The sequence below is a fragment of the Pseudoliparis swirei genome, chromosome 9 (genome assembly GCF_029220125.1).
Source record: "Pseudoliparis swirei isolate HS2019 ecotype Mariana Trench chromosome 9, NWPU_hadal_v1, whole genome shotgun sequence".
Taxonomy (NCBI): domain Eukaryota; kingdom Metazoa; phylum Chordata; class Actinopteri; order Perciformes; family Liparidae; genus Pseudoliparis; species Pseudoliparis swirei.
In genome coordinates this window covers 15,563,295-15,587,278 of record NC_079396.1, presented here as the reverse complement: position 1 = coordinate 15,587,278, position 23,984 = coordinate 15,563,295, and the positions used below count along the sequence as shown (strand labels likewise).

General features: G+C 41.7%; 1 protein-coding gene across 1 annotated transcript in view; it reads left to right on the top strand.

The window, feature by feature from the left end:
- Window positions 1-23,984, top strand: part of LOC130200033 (ERC protein 2-like) — a 139,190-nt gene that overhangs the window by 81,787 nt on the left and 33,419 nt on the right. Inside the window, exons 18-19 of the mRNA XM_056423979.1 lie at window positions 15,998-16,145; window positions 20,315-20,476. Coding sequence (XP_056279954.1) covers window positions 15,998-16,145; window positions 20,315-20,476 — 310 coding nt within the window. The remainder of the gene's footprint in view (window positions 1-15,997; window positions 16,146-20,314; window positions 20,477-23,984) is intronic.

Genomic DNA, 23,984 nt, shown 5'->3' with positions numbered 1-23,984 from the left:
TGAGCGTACTCTTTTCAGTTTTCCTAATACCCATCATGAATAAATGTCTTAAATCTCTCTTGGTCAAGATATAAAGAAACACTCCCCCCCCCCCCCCCCCACACACACACACACCTCAATCAAAATAACATGCACTGACATATCTGACATGTCTCTGGTCCACTTATGCCATAGGTCTCTGGGTTCAGCATTTACTGAAATCAAATGTATGTGTTTGGCCTTGGGTTACACACTCGATTGAATTAGACAAATGGTGCACAAACGCTCACACACGCTACACACATTCACGCAAACACAGCCTCACAGGGACACAGATCTCTATTAAGTTAAAAAAGAGAGCCGAGTGTCTTCTCCCATTGCATGGGGCTTTTATGTGATAAGATCGGCTTGAGGTGCTCTCCTATGCAGGATTCCTGGGCACATCAAACAACAGTAAACCACATCACAGAGGCAGGAAGAGCTCGACTCCATTAGCCAGCCCATAAAGAACATGTGTATGTGTAACAGGAGAGCTATGCTAGCCACTACAAAAGGTTTACACACACACAGGACAAACATATGTAGTCCCCTGTCATACTCACAAGTTGGTGTGCAACATAAGTGTGTGCCCATTGCACGCACCTATGTTTGCACATTCCTTAGACCATACACACATGGTAAAAAGTATATGGACTGTGAACAGTATAATACAATATACAGTATATATATACACACATATCAAATTAGTACAGTACAACTCTTTCAGTTTCTTGATTCCGTGGAATTAGAATATAGAATACAGAGTCCAGAAACAGACATGCACTTATACACACTCATATTGTAAGCACATCGTTCTGGCTTTATCACTATACTATGAACACTTTATTCATTCCAATCAAGTCTTGAGCTTTAAGCGCATGGGCAGGACTTGAAAACTGGCCTGGTAACTTAGTGACATGAAGAAACAGGAATTCAGGATTTGTTCGCTGGTTGGGTTGCAATCATTAGTTTTATTATTACTCAACTGTTCCATTCCTCCAGCAAACACAACCTAACTCCACCGTGTCGTCCATCACGCTTTGAAAAAGAGACGTCTATCTTATGAGGTGTTTCATGACAAATGGCCAGAGACACCGAAATACAGCAAGAGAGAGACAGGAAGATAGAGAGGAGGAGGAGGGGGGGGGGGGGGCAGCAGAGGGAGAGAAAGCGTGATCCAGATTGAGTTAACCAGTTTTTGTTACACTGATTTAAAACAGATCTTCACCGTGTGTGCTTTCCAAGCCACATGCAGTGAGATATCACCCTCTACTCGGGCTCCAGAGGATCCGATTCAAACTGGACGTCCATCACTCACTGTGACGGTCCTTGCTTGGATTTCGGAATCATCTACTGTGCAAAAGTGAGTCAAAAACAAAGATGAGAAACACATATAAATGGCACGTTTTAAACCACATCAAATAATAGCACAAAGAGGAAGTAGGTGCATCATGATGATGTGGATGATGACAAATGTTTCCCGATGACAGAATGAAATGGAGATCCAGCGCCCACCCGGCTCTCTGCTAAACCATCGTAATATATATTAATCCAGTGGATTAGGCTGCCTGTTAGCATGACAGGCATTCCCGTGCCAGTCAGCGATGTTCTGCCCACTGAGGTTAACATTTTGTTATTTCCGCTGATGCCGCACAGGATGCCAGTGCAGAGGGAGCATAGCATGCATGTTGCTGAGACCGATATGCACAAGTGTGTGTTGTGAATGGAGGCTCATGGTAGCACAAGCCTTGAAATGTGTGGTAGCGGAGACAGAGACGATGGCGAGGGGGAATCACAGCTTGTTCAGAGTGGAGTTATGCACTATGGCAGGCCGTAATTGCTTGCGGCTCCTGTTGTGTGTTTGGCTTTGTTTGAGCATGTCCAATATAACCAGTCATAGGGGAGCCTCTGCCAGAGAAAACACACAAACACAAGTGCTGAACCATAGAGAAGGCTTTTATGGTGTTGAAGACTTCAGTAACACGACACCTAGGGAAAACGCCAAGTAATAAAGCAATTGCAGCACAAAGTTTAGATCCTTCTCCTGGCATGGTTTGTTTGTCAGACTCAGAGTGACCTGACATGTCACTTTGGAGGTCAGGGCACGATAAACAATCATGCACATACAGTAGACATGTGCAAAAACAGTACAAATGCAGCATCAACCCCCAAATGCATTTATGCACATACACAGAGGCACAAGCCCACATGTATCTGCACGCACACCACACTGCAGACATCTCAACATGTCAGTCACCGTGTGTTTCGTGCCAGTGTTTCCCCAAACTTCTAAGCAGATTCCTGGTAGTCTGGCTGCATGACTGCAGATAAAAGAGCAACAAACATTACTTTCTTGCTGGCGAACTTGTGTTCCTCACACGCTTTTTACCTCGTTTCAAAGTTGACGTTCTGCGATTTTTGTGTTTAAATGTTTGTATGTGTGTCTGTACCCTTCCCAGCAGAGTCTATTTTGGATCCTCGAGCTCTGAGGTGGTCTCCACGGCATCCTCTGCACAAAATAAGAGCTGATTGTTAATGCACACCCTGTCATCACAGTGTAGCTGTAAAATATGCCCAGTCTTTTTGAGTTGTAAGTGGTGCAAACCTTTTCTTTTGACTCCCCCACATGACTGTGTGCCACTTTCTCTGACATTCTGTCTTCCTGTATTATCTCAGCATGTTTCGACTTCAAAGTCCAGGAAGCACACAAAAACACACCTGTACTCTCTCTCTTTGCTGTAAAAGTTGGGGGAAACCTAACAACTCTGAAACAGAGCATGGCCACACTATTTAGACCTATACACATCTACAAATGCATTGAGTCACAGCAGGGGCCAAGGAAGGTCCAGGATTGTGTCCTTGTAGTCTCATCAGATCTAGCATTACTCTCACACTCCGATCCCAGAGAGAATATGAAGACGTTCTACATGAAGGTCAATGTTTTTATTTTTATTATCTCATATGTATATCAGTCAATTACAGTTAAAGGCACATCGTGATACAGGTGATCTTTTTGTACTGCTTATGTACTGAGGTGGCTCACAAAGATATTGGTATTATATGGAGCAGGGGTCAGCAATAGGCGAACCATAGTCCGGTTCCGGACCCAGACGTCAATTTATTACATTTAAATTCATACATCTAAAATTAAGTACTTTATTTTAAGATATAATCTTTCTGGAATATATAGTATTTTAAATACAGACATTATTTTACTTGAAATGAGGAAAGAACTGTTATTTATTTATTATTTTACATTGATTTAATAGGCTACATCAATATATATCTAACAAAATCAAATTGTAAGTTAAACATTTTTGTGATGTTCTAGAGAACATTTTCTCGAACTGGACCTCGTTGAATTGTCATTGAATACCCTTGCTATATAGCCTGCTGTATTCAGCTTTATGAAAGCACTTTCTAAATACATAAGGACTTCACATTTCTGGCACCGCTTCCATTAATTGAAGAACAATATAGAATGCAGTAATATAGAATGTAGTATAGTAATATAGAATTAAGTAATATTGAATGCCGTAATATAGAATGCAGTCATATAGAATGCAGTAATAGTAATATAGACCACAGTCATATAGAATGTAGTCGCATAGAATGCAGTAATAGTAATATAGAATGCAGTCATATAGAACGCAGTCATATAGAATGTAGCCATATGGAATGTAGCCATATAGAATGCAGTAATAGTAATATAGAACGCAGTCATATAGAAAGCAGTCATATAGAATGCAGTAATAGTAGTATAGAATGCAGCCATATAGAATGCAGTCATATAGAACGCAGTCATATAGAATGTAGCCATATAAAATGCAGTAATAGTAATATAGAACACAGTCATATAGAATGCAGGCATTTATAATGCAGTCATATAGAATGCAGCCATATATAATGCAGTCTTAGTAATATAGAATGCAGTCAGACAGAATCCAGCCATAGAGAATGCAGTCATATAGAATGCAGTAATAGTAATATAGAATGCAGTCAGACAGAATGTAGTCATATTGAATGCAGTCATATAGAATGCAGTAATAGTAATATAGAATGCAGTCAGAAAGAATGTAGTCATATAGAATGCAGTAATAGTAATATAGAATGCAGTCAGAAAGAATGTAGTCATATTGAATGTAGTCATATAGAATGCAGTAATAGTAATATAGAATGCAGTCAGAAAGAATGTAATCATATAGAATGCAGTAATAGTAATATAGAATGCAGTCAGAAAGAATGTAGTCATATTGAATGCAGCCATATATAATGCAGTAATAGTAATATAGAATGCAGCCATATAGAATGCAGCCATATAGAATGCAGTAATAGTAATATAGAATGCAGCCATATAGAATGCAGTAATAGTAATATAGAATGCAGCCATATAGAATGCAGTAATAGTAATATAGAATGCAGTCATATAGAATGCAGCCATATAGAAAATTGACAGTGCAAACTTTGTGATGCATTGGGAATAGTTGTGCATTTAAAATTATGAGCAGGTGAATTTTCAGCCAATCATGAGGTCAGTGAAGCTTCACACCTCAAATAAATATAGCAGCCAAAACCTATTTGATCGAAGTAGTATTAAAGTAATATCTACTTAATCAGAGAATGGAGTCTATTTATCCCTCTGTGTGTGTGATGTATTTAAAACACTCCCTAAAATGTATATTAATCTGGGCAACATAGACATCTTCTAGACTCCTGTTGTCTTAATGTTATTGTCACAAACAGTTTTTATATTATATTTTCCATTAAACAAATGAGAACATTATCAATATGATCATCTTGATCTAAAACCTCAAATTTATTTTAAATCTTCACGTTTGTCTATGTGTATGTTTCTGACTAACTTAGTTTTACCCGCAGTTCTCAGATGTCAGCGGAGCACATCTGTATCTTTATACAGAACAGCATCATTGCAGTACTCTTTACTGCCAGTCACAGCATGCACACACACTACACTCACACACATAGAGGCAGATGCATCAAGCATCATGTCCCTCTCCTGCATATAAACACAAACACATGTATGTAACCCTCTGAAGGATCCTTATATATTTTAACTACATTGTACATTACAACACACTAACAATCCTACTGAAAGCTCTTAGCATCATATTCAAGTGACCACAGACATAATAGGAACAAATAAATACAAATGAACAACTTGTTCCCAAACACACATCTGTATGAAACCATGGCAAGGAAAAGGACTGAGGGGAAGCCATTGTTAAAATGTGATGCAATCTACCAAGGGAGCTGGCTCGGTTGTGTTTGTGTGTGTTATCTATCTGGGTATCAGTGGGTCTGTCAGCAGCATCTGACTGCACACTACCTCTGGTCTCTTTATTAAACAACAGATGCATGCTGGAATCCATGCACAGGTGTGTGGCAAGGCCGGCTGCGCTCTTATCACAGTGCAGTACAGTCTGTGTTTATGTGTGAATGTTTCTGTGGCTCAGTGTTTGTGAGAATATGCAGACATAACATAATAAAGGCAAAATAAAACTGAACGATAGTCGTACAACCTGAAGCAAACGGTTGAAAGATATCGGAGTAAGTGTACTTTTTGCTGCAATGATTACAAGGCACACACTTTTGCTGTTTCATGCTTGCATGCTCGTGCTTTAGTCCACGTGTTCGCGCTTGCAGCTTCAATTTTCATACCCTCATAAAATGCATAAACGCACACACTTTCAAATATTCCACGAACAAGAAGTGCCATAATGACAAGAGCCCAGGTTGTTTCAATATGTCTTCTTCACACGAGAGATATTAACAACCACTATACTTTACAAGTACAGGTATGCCTCTATTGGGAATTCACACCGAATGACGAACACGCTAATGCAGTGACGCAACCGGCTCAATGCACCAGAGGCGTGATCTGTCTACACTAACTTCAACATACAAATTACCCCGATTATAGAGCGGTGTGTGTGAGTCTGTATGTGTGTGTGTGTGTGTGTTCTCGTGTCTATCTTTGTGTGTAGTGTGTGCCGGTACAACTCCCTGTGTCTGTTTGTGTATATGTGAACGTGCTCAGGTGTGTTGAATAGTCCGGTTTTTTTATCGGAAGGCCAGGTAGTAATCATGTTACTCTTTGATCCTGTGATCCTCACTGATCTGTCTAAATATACAGCAGACCTGTCCAGACCTGGCAACAGCTTCTCTAATCAGCACCCTACCAAGCCACTGTGTGTGCGTGTGTGTGTGTGTGTGTGTGTGTGTGTGTGTGTACGTACGTGGGCGTGCGCACGCACGTGCATGTGTGTGTGAGACAGAGATACTCTGTCTGTCTGTCTATGTCTGCGTCTCAGTCCCTCTTGCATAATGTCTTTGTAGCAGGTCTCACGCCGCTACCCGTGGCTTTCCCCCAAAAGCACCAAGGATCAGCCATGACCAGAGACCAAGGTTCCGTTAAGAAACATTCTTTATTTCGGCAACACACACACACACACCGAGCAGACCGCAACACTGCGCCTCTGCTCACTCTTCTCTCCCAACCTCCAGCTCTGCTGCCCTTTTATATGAGCAGCATCGGCTGCTGACTGATTGCCAATCAGTCAGAGCAGCTGACTGATTACCAACCAGCCAGCAGCCGAGGCCAGATTGGAGACAGCTGCCACAGTCTTGCTTTGAATATATGTGTCCCCTTACACACTTTAAAGCTGGGCTAATGAAGTCTGTATAAGTTAGTATGTGGTCAGAGTGTGTTTGCGTAGCAGACTGTAAAGAAAGCATGTGTTTCCTGCTGCATCAACACATAGCAGAGCAGTTTGAGCCTTTATAGTTTTACTTACATTTTACCATCCTTCATTAAAAGAAAACCAAATTAACCAAGGTTGGAATCAGAGGATTGCTAATTATTAGCATATGTCTGTGTGCTCAATATATGTGGTAATGTAAGTGCATGCAGACCAGCGCATGCAGTTGGTAAGTCTATCTAATCAAGCACTGCACTTGAGGATACTCATGCATCTTTAGTTATTTCATTATTTGACTCCAAATTTCAATTGAAAATAATATACTTTTTGATTCCACTACATTTATTGGACAGCTAGTCAACCAGCTACTGTGCATCATTAAATGTTATGGCTACACAGTAATTCGTCTCACAAGAACAATCACAACAAAATAAAAAATAGAATGATGAATTATCTTAATTCAAGTGCAGGACTTTTACTTGTAACATATTTTTACATTGTAGTATCATATTATCTTTCCACTTAAGTGGTAACAATTGTATACATTTCACACAAGTGCACCTGATAAAAAGTTGTTTGGGTTTTCAAGTTATTTTCATTACAAACTGGTACCATATTTAGACAGCAGCCCCTCTACATCTGTAAATGGCTGGATTACAAAGATGACATAATATTGTATTCATATATATATATATATATATATGTGCACATTGTTTTGGGATATATGTTGCAGTAACTTTGAGGAAAAAAGCATTTTACCACTATAAACTTAAGAAAAAGCCCATCTCTCCCAAAATTTGGTTACGGTTCATTCCGTGAAATTGATGGAGTTTTCTGCTGAACTGGGAACGCACACAAGACATTGTGGGTATTGTAGTTTTCCGGGTATACAGTTTTTAAAATACTTGAGCTCATGTATCTGTGATTGGAAATATCTATGATTGGCTGATGGAGTGTGGGGTGAATGTTGTATGACCTTGTGTGTCCTTTACACGCTGACAGGAAATCAACTGGTCCAAGTTCCAAGGAAAGCTATAATTTTAAGAGTAATACAGGCCAAAGGAGCGTACACACATTTTCTCTCTCACGCGCGCGCATACACATACACTCGACACGCAGTTAAGTCCTAGTTGTGCTATAGTAACCACATTAATTGGGTTGTGTAATTGTCTGGCAAAGCATTGTGGGAAACAGCCCATACAGATCTGTCCCTTCACCTCAAACCACTTTTTAAACATGGACTCACATCGTCATGACAGTGCTGTCCAGGAAATTGCTGAACATGTGTGGATATATTTACGTGTGTGTGTGTGTTATTCTGTGATCGACCATGTATGTGTTTGTGTGTGTGTTATTCTATGATCGACCATGTGTGCGTGTGTGTGTGTGTGTCTCCATGGCTCCTTTAAGGGAAGTGAGTGTGGTGGCCTCCCATTCCACCGCATGTCGGCTGTGGTTCAGCTGTGGTCCACCGCCAGGCCCTACATTTGGAGCACAGAGAAAATACACCAGGGGTACTTGCTCCCACAGTTTTCTGGACACGTCTTTCATCGGTTTCTGTGCACTTTGGGTGCAATTTTGTGTGCCTCCGCGTGTGCAATACTGCGCCACTGTGATGTACTCTCTGCCCCTGATATTTTAGGCTCTTTGGCCCCACGTCATGAGTGTGCGCTGTGTTTCCAGGCTGCAGTTGACCGTTGTGAGAGAACCCGTACAGAGGACAGGAAAGGCAGGAGGAATGGGGAGAGAGGAAAGCAAGGCGGGTAATTGAAGGGTTCAGGGTAATACTTAGGCCAAAGATGGCTGTTTCAACATGTTTGCATAACCTCCTTGAACTTAATATCTAGCCCCACTTCGGAGTGAGTATAGGGCACGACAAAGCCAAATAGAGAATGATAGAGGTAGAGAGAAGTTGAATGATAGAAGGAGAGGTTCAAGTCCAGAGCGGAGGTGATGCCATTCTCTCCTCCGATGAGAGACTCCTCTCTTTGATTAGCAAAGAAATGGAGAGACGCATTGTGGTAGTCTTCCTGTTCAAGTGCCTTTGATGAGCTGTGTTTGACAGAGTTATTTTAACATGGTGGGACACACAAAACTATACAGAGGAACTCTATTTCAAAGGACGCAGCACAGAAAGTGTTTTCCTGGTATTTTCGGTTTACATTACTGACAGTTTACAGCGCCGGCTTTACTGTGGCTCCTCTCACCCTCGAGCAGAAAAAGAGGGGAAACAATAATGATCCTGTTTGTATCTAATATGAGATGTACATCATGTTATGGGCGACTGTGGGTCAGTGTCAGATTGCGTCTTTTAATCCCCGCTCTAGTTGATGTGTCCTTGAGCAAGACACTTAACCCCTATATTGCTCCCTGTAGCTGTGTCTACGGTGTATGAATGTAACATGATTGTCAGACGCTTTGGATAAGCGTCAGCTAAATGTAATGCAATGTTATGCAGTGGCACTTAGCAAATAAAGCTTCTTTTTTTTTTCATTGTTTCATTTCACATAGAGAGGTAACCCAAGTGAAAAAGTGATGCATACCATCAAAAGTGTGTTACGGTAATAAATTAGACATACGTATCAATACTAATTCTGTTAAGCAATTAATCACATCTTTTAGATGAAAGTTAATGTTTTTATTTGTTGAAATTGTTGAAAACAGACAAAGAAATATGAATATGTTCTATTGGATTCTAGGAAATCATTTTAGGGTATTTATTAAGATATCTTAGACTAAATGATTAATTAATAGTAAATAACTCATCAGTGTTTATACTGAAGCCTTTGTGCTTTAAAAAAAATGAATGCATATGTGCGCATGTTTCTTCTGCTCTCCCATATGTGTGTGTGTGTGTGTGTGGTGTGTGTTTGTGCTCTTACAGTAGTGTGACTGCAGCAGTGTGACTCATTCTGTGACCCTTACCTCTCTCAGATGACAGGGAGCTTTAAACAACCCAGCTGCTGTGTGTGTGTGTGTGTGTGTGTGTGTGTGCGTGTGTGCTTGTGTGTATGTGTGTGTGCGTGCGTGCCTGCCTCACTGCGCTGGCAGGGGAGCCCGATACGTGTGTGGTACTGTACAGCCCCCCCGTCTCGTTTCTGGTGCCTTGGGGAGACACCGTCACCTGAAAGACAGAAAACAAACTTTAAGAGAACAAAGAGCCGTGCTCTACGTATCGGTAGTATCCCTGGAGGTTTAAGGTCAGTGCTCACTTTATTGGTTAAAGCTAGGTTGCAGGCCTTGTACCAGACAACTATGGAGATCGGCAGAGGATTCGACTAATCTGATGTTTGTTGTGTTTTTCTCGCATTGATGTTCAAGACCAAAGTTGCACACTAGAAAGTACTCCCACTCACGCACTCAAGCAAACACGGGCAGAGTTGCAGACACCCAAGTTTGTCCAAATGGGAAAGAGCTGTCGATGACATAATGATCGCTGACATCCCACTAGGCCTGTTTATTTATCTATCCTGTTTTTACAACAACAGGAATCCACCCGACCCCGAGCTGATCCTCACAAGGTGATGCAATGAAGCTGGAAGTGAGGGAGAACACTTTAGGCCTTCAGTCGTTCTTCCAAAGCCAGAGCTTGTGTTTGTTAAATAAATAGTTCATAATTTTTAGTAATATCTACAACTATGAGATTAATATCGATCTTCTCATCTCAGTCTTGAAAAGAAGGCAAAAACATACAATACATATGACATCCATGTTTCTTTTATATTTTGTCTTTGCCTTGTCAAGATCTTCGTTTTGACATATAGAATGCTCTTTTTATCTTATTTGTCTGCATTTATATACACACACACACACACACACACACACACACACACACACACACACATACACACACACAGCCACCTGGTTTCTCTCTCTGTTCCTCTGTCTGGGTCTCTCTATCTGTCTCCCCTCTCCCTGGCTGGAATGTAGAGGTGGCCGTCTGGTCCTGCTCATCTCTAGGAGCAGTCAGCCATCTCTCCTCGTCCTTGCTCCCACTCTAAACATTTGGCTAGTTTGGCAGATTTGTTGATTTTTGTCCCCTCGTATTTTCCCTCTTGTTGCTGTAAAACTGATGCATACTCTTTCAATTAGACCACCCCAAGCCCCCCCACTTCCACCAGTCAGAGGACTAGTGTGGGAGTGGGGTTGAGCAGAGTAAGTGGGTTGTATATTTTATTAGTGAAGTGAAAACACACACAACCTGGCCCAGTTCTGGGAGAACCATCTGCTGTCATGGATTTGTCTTGGGAAGTACAGCTCAGGGTTTGCTAAAGTTTAGCATTCTTGCTTGAAGCTCATGATTAGCTTGTAATGTGTAATATAGCTGCTCAAGAGGAATATTGGAGTTGACTTGCATTTTCAAACAAGACAGGCATAGGCCGACAATATTTATTTGCAATATACAGATGAATCCAATCTTATCGATTAAGAGTTTAAAAAGCCTTTGCAAGCATTCGAAAGGAAGTGGGTAATAAGTGTATCCGGTATAGCTTCAGGTTAGCAGCTACAGATTTGCATGGAGCTAATCCTGCCAAAGGAAGCCAAAACATGGCTCTACCTAATAAAACATACATTTTTACCAGAATTCTGAGTGCAGATTTACCATCTGAATCGGCTTTGGATTCAGTTTTCCAAATGAAGTCAGAGTGCGTTCTTGTTGTAAATGGATATTTTCCGTATCTCCTCAGTTGTAAATAACACAATGTTCCAAGACCATAAATAATAGTGTCACTCAACCATGCCCCACTCTCATGTCCTTTGCTTGCTCTCACCACAGGCCTTGAGTACTGCTTAGCCAGGGGCCCTCGGCCTGGTGCCGCATCTTCATACTGACAATCAAGCAACGGCCATAAAATGCACATGGAATGTTTCTGACAGTTAAGTGTTTGAAGGGCATGATCACAAACTAGAAGACCTTATAATGGATGGTCTGGGAACAGATATAAGTGGGCTCCCCGTGTTCTTGCTAACAAAATACATTACACATGCACATGAGGACATGAAAGCACAAATGTGTACAGACAGGCAAATGCACGCACACATATGTACGGCGCTTAGGGGCAGACAGTATTGATGGTTCCCTCGGGCATCACACGGACACATCTGTTTCAGTCCCACTGACTCTCTACACTCATAATTTCAAGTAAGTCATAACACAAATTATAAACACATATCCCTCAACCGTGACGCCTAGGAATAACAACATGGAGTGCTCTGCGCTGATTTAGGGTAGGCTGGGACTCTTAAATCTTTACCGTTGCTCTTTTCTTCCCTTCCTCCTCTCCTTTTCTTCCCTCTTTTCTGTCTCATGCAGCACAGGTGGCAGTCACTCTTGTCAAGCACGTACTTTCCTCTCTTCTACTGCCTTCATCTCTATCCATTTTTTAAAACTTGAACCCTTGGTTCTTGCCGTTCTTTCTCTCCTACTTCCCAGCTACAGAATGCCTCCCCGAACATCTTTGAATTAGTTTTTTTGCAAATGTATGCATTTGTGTTTACGCTCTCACTCTTGACCCCATCTTAACCCCTTGTCACCCTGAGATCTGTCTGGCCTGCCAATGTCCCATCTGCCACGTGACATCACAACCCTTCGACAGCAGCCCCACCTCAAAGATGTGTTCATCAAAGTCTTCTCTCCTCATGTTTCATTCTTTTTTCCCTAATTATCTTCTTCCACCTCCCATCTCCTTCGCCTTCTCGTATTCCACTCCTTGCATTCCAGTTTATCTTTCCGCAGAGCCCCCCTCCCCTCTCCTTTCCTCTCACCTCTCATCGCATGGTCATGTACTTTAGCTATCCATCTCCCACCTCTGTAGATCCAAATGTCTCAATATATCCCAGGGACCATGAAGGTTCAATTGGAATCACATGTTGTAGTTGAGCTGAGAGTTTAATTTCAGTCCCGCCCGCCTATGCTTTTCTCAGCTATCACAATCTATACTACTAAAAGTATATATAAGGAATGTCATGAGAAATATATATAGTGTTTACAATACTGGTATCTCATAAACAAATACACAATATTTTTTACATTATATCCAGCAGCAAGATTAATTTGTCTTTTTATTGGAGTGTCTTATGATTTTTCAGTGCATGGTTCTGACTTTTAGGAGAACTAATCACAAATTTGTCATAACACATTTCAAACAGAAAAGATATAAAGATAATCCTTTGTTTGTCCAGGAAGTTAAGCCATGAGTGACAAAAGAGAAGAGGTTCACCCACTCAATATAGCCGATACAGTGAAAGCATGCGTGGGTGTGTGTGTGCATGCGTGCATGGGTGTGTGTGCGTGTGGGAGGGTGTGCATGTCTGATAGATGAATCCTGTCAGCTAGAAGTGTGTAAAAAACAACTATGGCCAAATAGCCACTCAAATTAGATATGATTGAATACTCTACTGTAATTCAGGTTCAAAGACTAAGTAGCCTAATACTAATCAGGAGACACAACCAGGCACACACACCATGCACACACAATCACTGATTGAGGATGTGGGACACACATTTTACATACTCATAATAATGCCCCCCTTTTTTTGGTTTTAGGAAGACGTCACTCAGTAGAATCCTGAAGTACAACTCAGAGATCACCCACAGACAGACAGCTCTGTAATCTGCCGTTTTAATTTAGAGCCTAGAATTTATTTAGTTTGCACTGAAGCTTGGCAGCCACTTTGGTTCGGAGATTTAATTTAGTCACACTTGAAAGTCAAAAGTCAAAAGTCTGTACCTGTGCTCAGGAGTGCAGGTGTGTTGGATGTGACAGCCATGTATTCACAGGCAGCAGCACACATTCTGCTCATGAAAAGACAATGTCATATTTTTGTGTGTAGCTTCCTTGTCAAGATCTGCAATTGCCACTTACGTGTCAGAATGTAGAGCGACAGCTTGTGCTCTGTGTACGGCTTATCTTTAGCTGGTTTATGTCACTGCAACACTTTCTGGAAACAACAAAGCATCACATCATTATTAATTTGTTTGGGAAGTAATCAAACACCAAAACTGTGTCTTTCATCAGTTGATCAGCACAGGCCACTCGATAAATGGGGGTGTATGAATCATGGTTTGGCTTTTTTAGATGAGTTCACATATTAGACAAAGCGTCCCTTTATAACTGGGGGGTGGGGGGGGGAGGTAGTGCCCCTAACCTGTCACTGCACACAACCAAGTAGGCCCTGCAATTAATGCATATAGAACACTTAAATTGTCTAATTATTTCACAAATGTTGTCCCATTCCCAATGGTATGTTTTTTTATCTCAGTGTCCAATTGTGTTGTGTGTATTAACAGTCACATACTGACCCAGACACAGTTCTCAAGCTGGGTGTGTATGCAGTCAATGCTAAAAGAGGAAAGGTTTGACTATAAGACTAATAGAATGTGGCCTGATGTTGGAGTTCCCCTGTCTGGCAGTGTGCTGCAAAGATGACAATCCAGCGAGTAGGACTGTTAATCTGACACAAGGTTTATGAGCAGGGACACAATTGTGCTGCATTCCTTGCCCATATATGACTCTGCATCACCTCTTTACTCTTTTGAAACAGCCACAATACGGGAATGGAACTACAATTCCCACTGTGCCATATTCAAAAATGTGGGTTTGTTAAGCCATGGATATAAAACGTTTTTATTTGACTTCTGAATTTCTTGATGGGATATCTTTAAAAAAATGTTTTTACTGTAATTCCTTGCCCCATTTTTACATTGTCAATGGACAGGTCAGGCAGAATGAACCCACAGTCTAAAGCACATGCTCTGGTACACGTATTGTGTGTGTGTGTGTGTGTGTGCTCCCATTACAGTTAGCATTAAAAGGAATAACAATAGAGGTGTGGGGATACACAAAGTGTCACGTTGGTCCCTCCCTGTGATTAGTTGCTCCGATCCATGTCAGAACACACGTGCATGCCTCGAAAGTCCATGCACAATATGACAACACACTTGAGCGCATACAAAAACACACACAGGCCTATTAATGGTCTTGAATGGGAGAATCCAGATGCGCCGTGTAGATAATTGTTCTAAAAACACCAAATGTGGAGTCCCAGGCCAGCAGGACTTCATTCTGAGAATAGCATATTTATTTTCGCAATTGAGTTATTTCTGCAGGGACTTAAATCATGGAATGAAAACACTCCAAATGCAGGTCAATTTTGAGTTAAGTCCAAAGTGTATTTTTAATCCATACCTCCTCCTCTTCCTCTATCCATCACCTCACACAAACCCAAACATTATACCATGGTTTACCATACTCCTAATTTTCTAGAGTCTGATGTTCGGCCACTTTATTTTGATCCAACTTAAAATATCTTCAGTGCCTACAGACTAGTTAGTCAGTTTGAGACATCTGCAATTGACCTTCAGATGAACTAAGGCTGAATGTAGAGATGATGAACTATATATTACCACACATTAATTGACTTACAGTCTACTGTACACATAAATATGTGTTTTTACAGAATGCCTTGGTTCAATGTCCATAATACTGTCGGGGTTTATATCTGGATATCTCTAATAATATGTTTGTGGTTGTGTGTGTGTTTACAAAAGTGGAACGTTTATATAGATTTACAACATCCTGCTTGATGACGACAATAGTCATCACCTAAGTGCTCCAACCACTCAGACTTCTCCGGATGGGTCACGCAAGGCATTCTCTTGAGTCCTGCGGGTTTACATTTGTGTGGTGTGTGTGTGTGTGTGTGGGGGGGGGGGGGGGGGGAGTGAGTATGATGAAGCTCGGTGTTTTCCCTGCACCTGTAGACAGTTGTTTGTTGCCACCCCCTGTCCGTATGCACACTCACACACACACACACACACACACACACACACAGTGCTGTAACCAGCATTGACGGGGGAAAGATGTCATATCCCCTTTAGCCTACTCTCTTAGACTCCATTACACTTTTACATGTCCATGAGTCACACTGAGGTACCACTAATACAGCACTTAGCAGACCACTTCAAAGATGTCTGCCTCTTTTCTGTGGAATCTCTGTCGGAGTTTAAGGAGCTCTGGAATGAGTGTGTTTGCTCTGACATCTGTAATACGTATAAGGACCCACAGCTGCAGATGTGGGTGCTGTGCATCTGTGTCTCTGTGCTGTCTCCCTTTCTTATTTCTAGCAACAGAATTTTTTTTTACATTAAACTTTTATTTTAATGAATTTATATCTTTTAATTTCATATGTGTCTATTCACAATAACGATTCTTCTTTCCCGTTGCTTCTTTCCACATTTCCTGCTCTCACCCCCTCAGGCAGCAGGCTTTGCTGGCAGCCATCAGTGAGAAGGATGCTAACATTGCCCTGCTGGAGTTATCCTCCTCCAAAAGGAAAAAAGCGCAGGAAGAAGTGATGGCCCTGAAGAGAGAGAAAGATAAACTCATGCACCAGCTCAAACAGCAGGTACATCCACCACATGTGACCACCAAGCAATTTATATGTGCATATAAAGGATGAATTAAAGTTACAGCATTCTTGGTCTAAGAGGTTGACTGGCCTGCACATGAAACAAATAGAGCCTGGCCTTGCGGTCACCGTTTAGGACATGCGAATCAAAGCAGCACTACAAATTCAAACCTGCTGGCGACGATGAAACTTTGCCTGCACTAAAACAGCCTTGTGGGCAGACTTTTGAACTTTAAAACTAGGAACAGATAGAGGTTAATAATCTGTGGTAGTTAACAGAGTAGACTCCCCCCCCCCCCCCACACTCCCCACCCCCCCTCAAACCACATTTACTGTGTTCAGTCATCAAAAGCCAAGCCAGTAAAGCAAAAGATGTGATTCCAAATCCAGGCACATAAACACCCTTTTCTTAACAAATGTACAATCTTAACAATCTATCTCACATCATCTGGTCAAACAGGCATAATTCCCAGAATACACACCCTCACACACACACACCTATTTCCCATATTGTCCTCTCTCTCAATATAACTTAAGGCAGATGAAGGTATGTCTGTCATTAAGATCTGGTCAGACCACATCAGTGACTGAGCTCACGTGAATGCAAACAATAATGAGCCAACAGCAGGGAGTACAGTTTCCTGAGTCACAGGGGCTTCTGGGAAAAAATGGTGCACTTAAAAGTCAACAGATGCAGTGGCTGGGTGTGCATTTTAGTGCAGACTTATATGTTTGTTCGTGTCTCGTAAACAGTTTCTAGGGGGTGCAATTCCATTTGAGAGATTTCAAGGAAAGCTTATTATCTATTTATCGCCATTGGATGCGTCATGTTTTCCCCTTTGGGTAACCAGCAGTTAAAGTCCACCTGATGATGTGATGAGCTCTAATTGCAGTGTTGGGCCTGGAGCAGAGGAGAGGAGGAAAAAAAGAAAGGTTGGGATGAGAAAAGAGAGGGGTGAGCAGCCCATACACTTTATTTGTGTCCTCTTTCTCATACATGCAGGCCTTATTATTTTTTTAAAGTCTTCTGACAAACATGCATATAAATCCATGTTAATGCTCCAGCTAAGTTCAAATGTGTACTACCAGGCAGTTATATCACTACCTAACACAAGGGGCCGGAAAGTGTGAGACTTTGTCAACTATTCATGTTACGGAGTTTGCAAGGTAAGTTGTACCTATAGGAGTCAGAATGAGCTCTCTGGAGGTTATATTGGTCAGCATGACACATACAGGCTCTCTGTCTTCTGACCCATTGACACACACATCAGGGTAGGTTGCCTTCCTTGGGTCCACAACAGCCAATGACGGAAGGAAACTGATCAGGAAATGCCAAAGAATTATGTGACTGAGTCTCATAAGAGAAAGCTGATATGTAGACAGTAGATAGATTTACAGATAACACTGCCCTGTCTGACCTCCCGACATCCCTATTTAGGAAGGTGTGTGTGTGTGTGTGTATGGGTATGTATGTGTGTGTGTGTGTGTTTTTGTGTGTGAATTAACCCCTGCGGTCTAAGAACAACTTTTCTTTCTCAGACAGTTTGCTTCCCTATGAGGCATAGGCCTTCTTCAGCACAGACACACACACATACAGAAATAAAAAGCCACACACACAGTTGAAGAGTGCAGTGTTAAGACTTCGCGAGGAGAGAGTGAGAACGAATGTGTCCGTCCCCATGTGGGAATTCTTTGATCGGTCCCATCCTAGTGATTGATAGCAAAATGCCACTGGTGCTCTGAAGCAAAGATGGATTTTGAATCCCTAAGAGGTGTGCCACCGCTGTGACTTTTTCCTCTCTCTCTCTGCCTCTCTTTATTGGTTGCACAAGAGGATCCATGGCATCCTCCCTCTCACATTTTGTGTTCTCAGGTGTGACGATCTGATGGTCTCTGTTTTAAACACACAGAAACACACACAGATACTTGATTAAAGGAGTATTTTACAAGTGCTGCCTGGTCTCTGTGTTACACACACAGAAACAGACATACAGATACTTGATTAAAGGAGTGTTTATAAGTGTTGTGTTTAAGGCCTTTCTTGTCAGCCTCCTGTGTCCATGTGTGTTAAAACAGCTCAGCTCTAATCAGGACAGGCATGTGATATACAGAGGGCTTGGATTGAGGTTTGGGATGCAGCTGTGAGCACAGCAGGGGGATCATCACTGCCATGTTTACGCCAGCAGCTGCACTTTGATAACATGCAGAGACCACTCGCTGCACACACAGTACAGACCAAATCTGTTATGGTTAGAGATGTCAATGAAAAACTCTCGTCTCCCAGCAGTGGCACCTGTGTCTATTCTTGGCCGCCTGATCTACCACCAGGCCTGGAGGCCCTTACTGAGCTGTTTACTCTGCAAAGCTCCTAATTAACACTTAAATTAAAACACACATCCCAGCGCACTGACATTTTATACGCGCTCACCTTCTTCCCACAGGCATACAGAAATGAGAGAGAGAGAGGGAGAGAGAGAGAGACACTGTTTGAATAAACTGGATGGCCACATGTGGGCTGTCCTGACCACACACAATGTGATTCTTCCAGAAGCAATTCATCACATCATTTTTTGTCTCAGGTCATTAAATGTTAACTACATGTATACACACACACACACACACACACACACACACACACACTCACACACACTCACACATATATGCAAACACATTCCAGGATATTTGGCAGCTCATCCTACCAAATATGGTTGTAATTAGATGAACAGGAACAAGTAATATGGTTCTTATTAGATTAGCTGCAAAGACAAACACACATTAGCCTTTTTGACCCTCAGCTACTAATTCGTTTTGAAAATATTTCTCCATCAGAGTTAAACAGCATCGGTAAGCATTGGGGAAAGGTCTGTATGGAAGCACGTACAGCGTGTACTGCGTTGCAGTACAGTAGTTACATCAGCTGCACGGTATATGATAGTAATTGTCCTCACCATAATGACAGATGTCAGCTCTGTAACTGTTGCATTGAGGCTAGCTCCACCCAGTCACACCTGCTAGTGTCAACACCTGAGGTCACAGAGGACCGGCCGTACACCTCAACCTAGCCTTTAACTGATCTAACCACTGGTCTGGTGTCTCTCTTGTCTGAGCCCTCCCTCTTCATCATTATCTCTGTCTTTCTTTCCCTCTCACCACGTTCTTGGTGTTCTCGCCTTATCTAACCAGCTCTACTCCAATTTAAGCTAATTGCTAACCTCTTTAATACTCGCCACATCCTCTCCTGTGATCCTGACTGGCTCGTTTCCTCAGTCATTAGGCCTCAGGGCCTTATCTCAGCAGCGATGTCTCCAGGCCCCTTACTGCTGTAACACCATCTCCCTCCTATCTTCCCCGCTGACTCCGGCTTCTTGTCTCTTCCTGCCATGGCTGTCTCCAATTTAAACAAGGAAAGCTGCAACATTTTGGATGAGAGATGTTTGCATGTCTTTACTTTGAATCATCTTCATCCAAAAACACAACCCCACCTCGCGCTCTGCTGTCATCTCCAACCTCAGGGGAAGTTTTTGCAGTGGAGAGAATAAAGCTGAGCCTGTCAATATATCTGCACCCACTCTGTCTCTGTCTATCGTCCAGACAGCTGGCCTCAATAGAGTTGAGCTGATTGTTAACGTGAGTCATCCTGTGCTGTTATCTCTTTCCAAAGATGACAGCCTCTTCCACAAATACACACAGATGCAGAGACACAAAGAAAAGACATAGTATTGCTTACCCATTTACAGGCATGCCGGTGATACATATTTGAGAGCCATTTTAATTAATGACATTTAAAATGATGTTGCTTCACCCGGGCCAGAATGCCTGTGGCCTCTGGCTCCATAAAACACTCACTAACTGTTCTGACTAAGATTCGCCTAATCCAATTAAAGGATTATCTAATAACAGATGACATTTGACAGACTTACAATACTTTCATCAGGCACTCCGACTCACTCAATATATGACCTGTCAAATGTTATTAGCAGCACTGTTTTGATCCTCTTCGATGGCTTTCAACGTGATTTTACCCCATTCAAGTGACGTTATCCTCAGACCCCGTGAACCTTTTTAAGGAACAAACAAGCAGTGTTGCAGAAATAAAATAAAATTCCTTGTGTACACATGTTATAATTCTGCATTTTAAATGTTCTTGTTTATCTCCTTTTTGGCAGACTCAGAGCAGAATGAAGCTGATAACGGATAACTACGAGGAAGATCACATTCACCCTCAACATCATCCTCACCATTCTCACCACTCGCATCCAGTAAACATGCATCACCGAAGCCTGCTAAGAGGGCCGCCCCATGCCAACCACCGACCCCCTTTGGACCAGGTCAATATGAATGTGGACACACACACACAGACACACACCCACACCCACCAGTTTGAACTTGCTTACATAAGTGGACAAGTGTTGGCCTCTTATCTTCATGCTTTTTTAAGTTGATGCAATTTCACATTTGTCCTCTCCACCACCAGTCAGTTGTGGTCGGAGTCAGCAGCATAAAATTTCCCTTCTGACTTCTTGTCTGTCTGTTCTCTCTCAGCCCCATTACTTCCTGCCAAGTCAGTTATTCATATCATTTAGATAAGAGGCCTGGAGGGAAAAGCTGCCAAATGAGAGTTTTTGATCGATGGGATTTGTGTGCGAGATTAGTTTATACATCCTTCATCTCTCATATGAGCTCTTTCTTTCTGTCTGAGTATCAAATACAGACTACCTTGAGGACAAGCTTAGCGTGTTTCTTTGAAGAGAGCTGAAAAGGACTGTTGTTGTCATCAGCACAACTTGTTTGAGTGTTTGTTTGAGCGTGCATGCATCCAGAGTGTTCATATTGGAGGCATGTGTGCATGCCTGTACGTGTGTTTAGATGCACATGGAGGTGCACACCTGAGTCTTTGTTAATACAATGTACCCAGATCAAATCACGAACAAGGAAGGCAATCTTCAAAGAAAGACAGATGATTTCAGTGTCTTTCCATGAGCTAATAAAAGCTTTCAGTTATTTGAATGCAATATAAACTCATCACAGCTCTATTGTTGTCAAGAAGTTGTGATTGGGGGGATTCCAAACTAGGAAGATGAAGTGTGTGTCTGTGTGTGTGTGTGTGTGTGTATTTAAGAGGAATACCTGGGGATTTCCACTTCAGTTCTATCTGACATCCACTATTATATGTTTCTAGACTTTATGAATGTTTCTGAAATTGTTATATATACTGGGGATCCCCCCCCCCCACACACACACACACACATATCTAAAAGCACACACTCATATACATGCATCACCCCACACATACATTGGCAGTATGTAAGCAGGGATCATTTCATCCTTTTCAATTACAGAATTAATCTAATTTTTTTACTTTTTGTGGCATATGCTTTGTTTATTGAAGTAGTGGGCAAGTGAATGACATTAAACATATTTTATCACTTGAAACCACATTTTAATCCTACAAGGACAACTTTAAGATGTTAGCGGTGTAGTTATTAGGTATTATTATGTTTTGGCTTGCAACAATTGTATTATGAAGCTACCAAGTTCCTGATTTGTTCTATTGTATTGCAGAATACTTTTCAACCAGGTTAGGCTCCATATTATATTGTTGGCTGTAGGGGTTACTTTTTAGTATCAGACATTACTATCCTTCACTTTGCACTTGTATATATCTTTCCTTCAATATGGCTACCTGACAATATATTACTGCAACAGTGTTTATAGTGTTTGCCATCTAAAACAATAGCGCTCTGCAAGTGATATGTTAACTTTTCAAGTTGGATTGAAAAGCAGAGAAAATAAAGTGCTGGGAAATCTTGTTAAGAATGCAGGGAGTATCCAAATATCTCTGGACCGATTGGCAGAATTATTCTTTCTATTTAAGTTTACTTTGTACATCTATAAAATGTAACTGTGATGGCTCACACTTTGAATGCAGAATTTGGGGGAACCATTTTTGTCAAATTGATTTTAAAAGGAGACAGCAATAGAAGTAAATAAAGTATATGTTGGAGAGTAACCAAATGTTAGAATCAAAGACCTATATCAAGATGTCATCTCCTTCTGTCCAAAGTCTACAGCTGATTATTATTTAGCTAAGTTGTTGCTCTGTTGCTCTCCCTCCCTCCAAGCACATACGCTTTAGAAGCATCAGACCCTTTTGACAGAGGTCAGCCAATAACCTCATGGCTTTTCCTCATATCTGATCCTTGACCTCATGGGGAGGTTTGGCAGAGGTCACAGAAAGTGTGTGTGTGTGTGTGTGTGTGTGTGTGCACTGCTGGGAGATGTCAGGTCACACAGTCTAGATGTCACAAAAGAGACAAACACAGGACTCCTTTAATCTCCCTCTTTCAAATGTGACTAATTACTCTATTTGTTTTTCTCAAACACTGCAATCTATTGCTCTCATTATTTCTTCTTCCCTCCTTTCTCCACTTTTTTACTATGCTTTTGCCACTATGTTTTACATTTGCTTTATGTTCTTAAGCAGTTTTTATTTAATGTCATATTTATTAAGTATTTTTTTTTCACACATTTGTTTCTCCTCATGCCTCCCTGTCTCTTTCAGTCCTTTCTCCCACCATATTTCCAAATTAAAATGTCCAAATGTGGCCAGTGGTTCAGTTCATTGCCTGGTCCAGGAACACCACTTGAAGGATGATTGATGATGATATGATGATGATGATGATGATGATAATGACGAGAGTCTGCACACTTACCCTGCAGACCACAATGCCATTCCAGCTAGTGCCCTGAATAACATAACAGTGACCACACATACATTTGTGATTTTTTTTTTCATTTGTATTTTTCCCAAACACAGTCATGTAGATACCGCATGAATACCCAGCGGGCACTATAAAGAGTCATGAGCACAAATGCATGCTCTGGAATAGTAACACAAACACTCCAGACCACATGTCATTCAAAGCTCATTGCTATGACTAGTGTGTCCATCCAACCCTCTAACTATTGCTACTCCCTGCCTTCTACATAATCTGTGATGGACTTTCTCTGCAGACAGGTGGAATCTAATCAGAGGAGACATGGACAGGAAGTGGATTTAGCCTCTTGAGGAGCACCCTCTGTGTCTCAGCATGGAGTGTGTGTATTTTGACGGGCATGTTGTGTTCACATTGTTCTCATTTAGCCATGCCAGCACAACTGCCAGATACTTGGCAGCAGCCTCAAAAGGAAATAAAAAAACAGCAAGTGTTTATCAGAGACAGAATTATACAACCTTTTCTTTTGGGTTGTTGCTCTTTTTTTCTAAGCTATAACATGCTGCCTGCATCAGGTTTATGAGAAGTAGCATATGGTATTTGGCCTGTTTGTGTGTAGGCCTGTGTGTGTGTGTGTGTGTGTGTGTGTGTGTTTGTGTGTGTGTGTTTAACCTGGCAAAATGAGTGGTTATAAGCTTGGCTCTGTTTACAGGGCCTGTCACAGCCATTAACTGCATGTTAGCATGTTAGCATCTAGCATGTTCCATTGAAAGGCCGTTACATCTGTAGCTTAGCTGCTTAGGTATCGCCTACTGAGTTTACCGAGCTTGTCACAACCAATCATTCCATCCAAAGTCGCTGTGGACTGCAGCCAAGGCCCTTGTGTTTTGCTCTTGTGTAGCATAAACTCAACTTTGCCATAGACTAGTTAAGCATTATTCAGGCAAGAGCTTGGCTATAAGCTACTGAGCTGCCAGCTATTGCTAACCATTGTAATGTTAGTGTCTGGGTGAATTAGCCTTCCTGTTAGCAGGACTCTTGTCTGCACAGTTTCAGCCCAAAGGAAACCCCTTCTGTGTTTAGTTATGCGGTTCCTAACGATCACACTGAGGAAAGCATT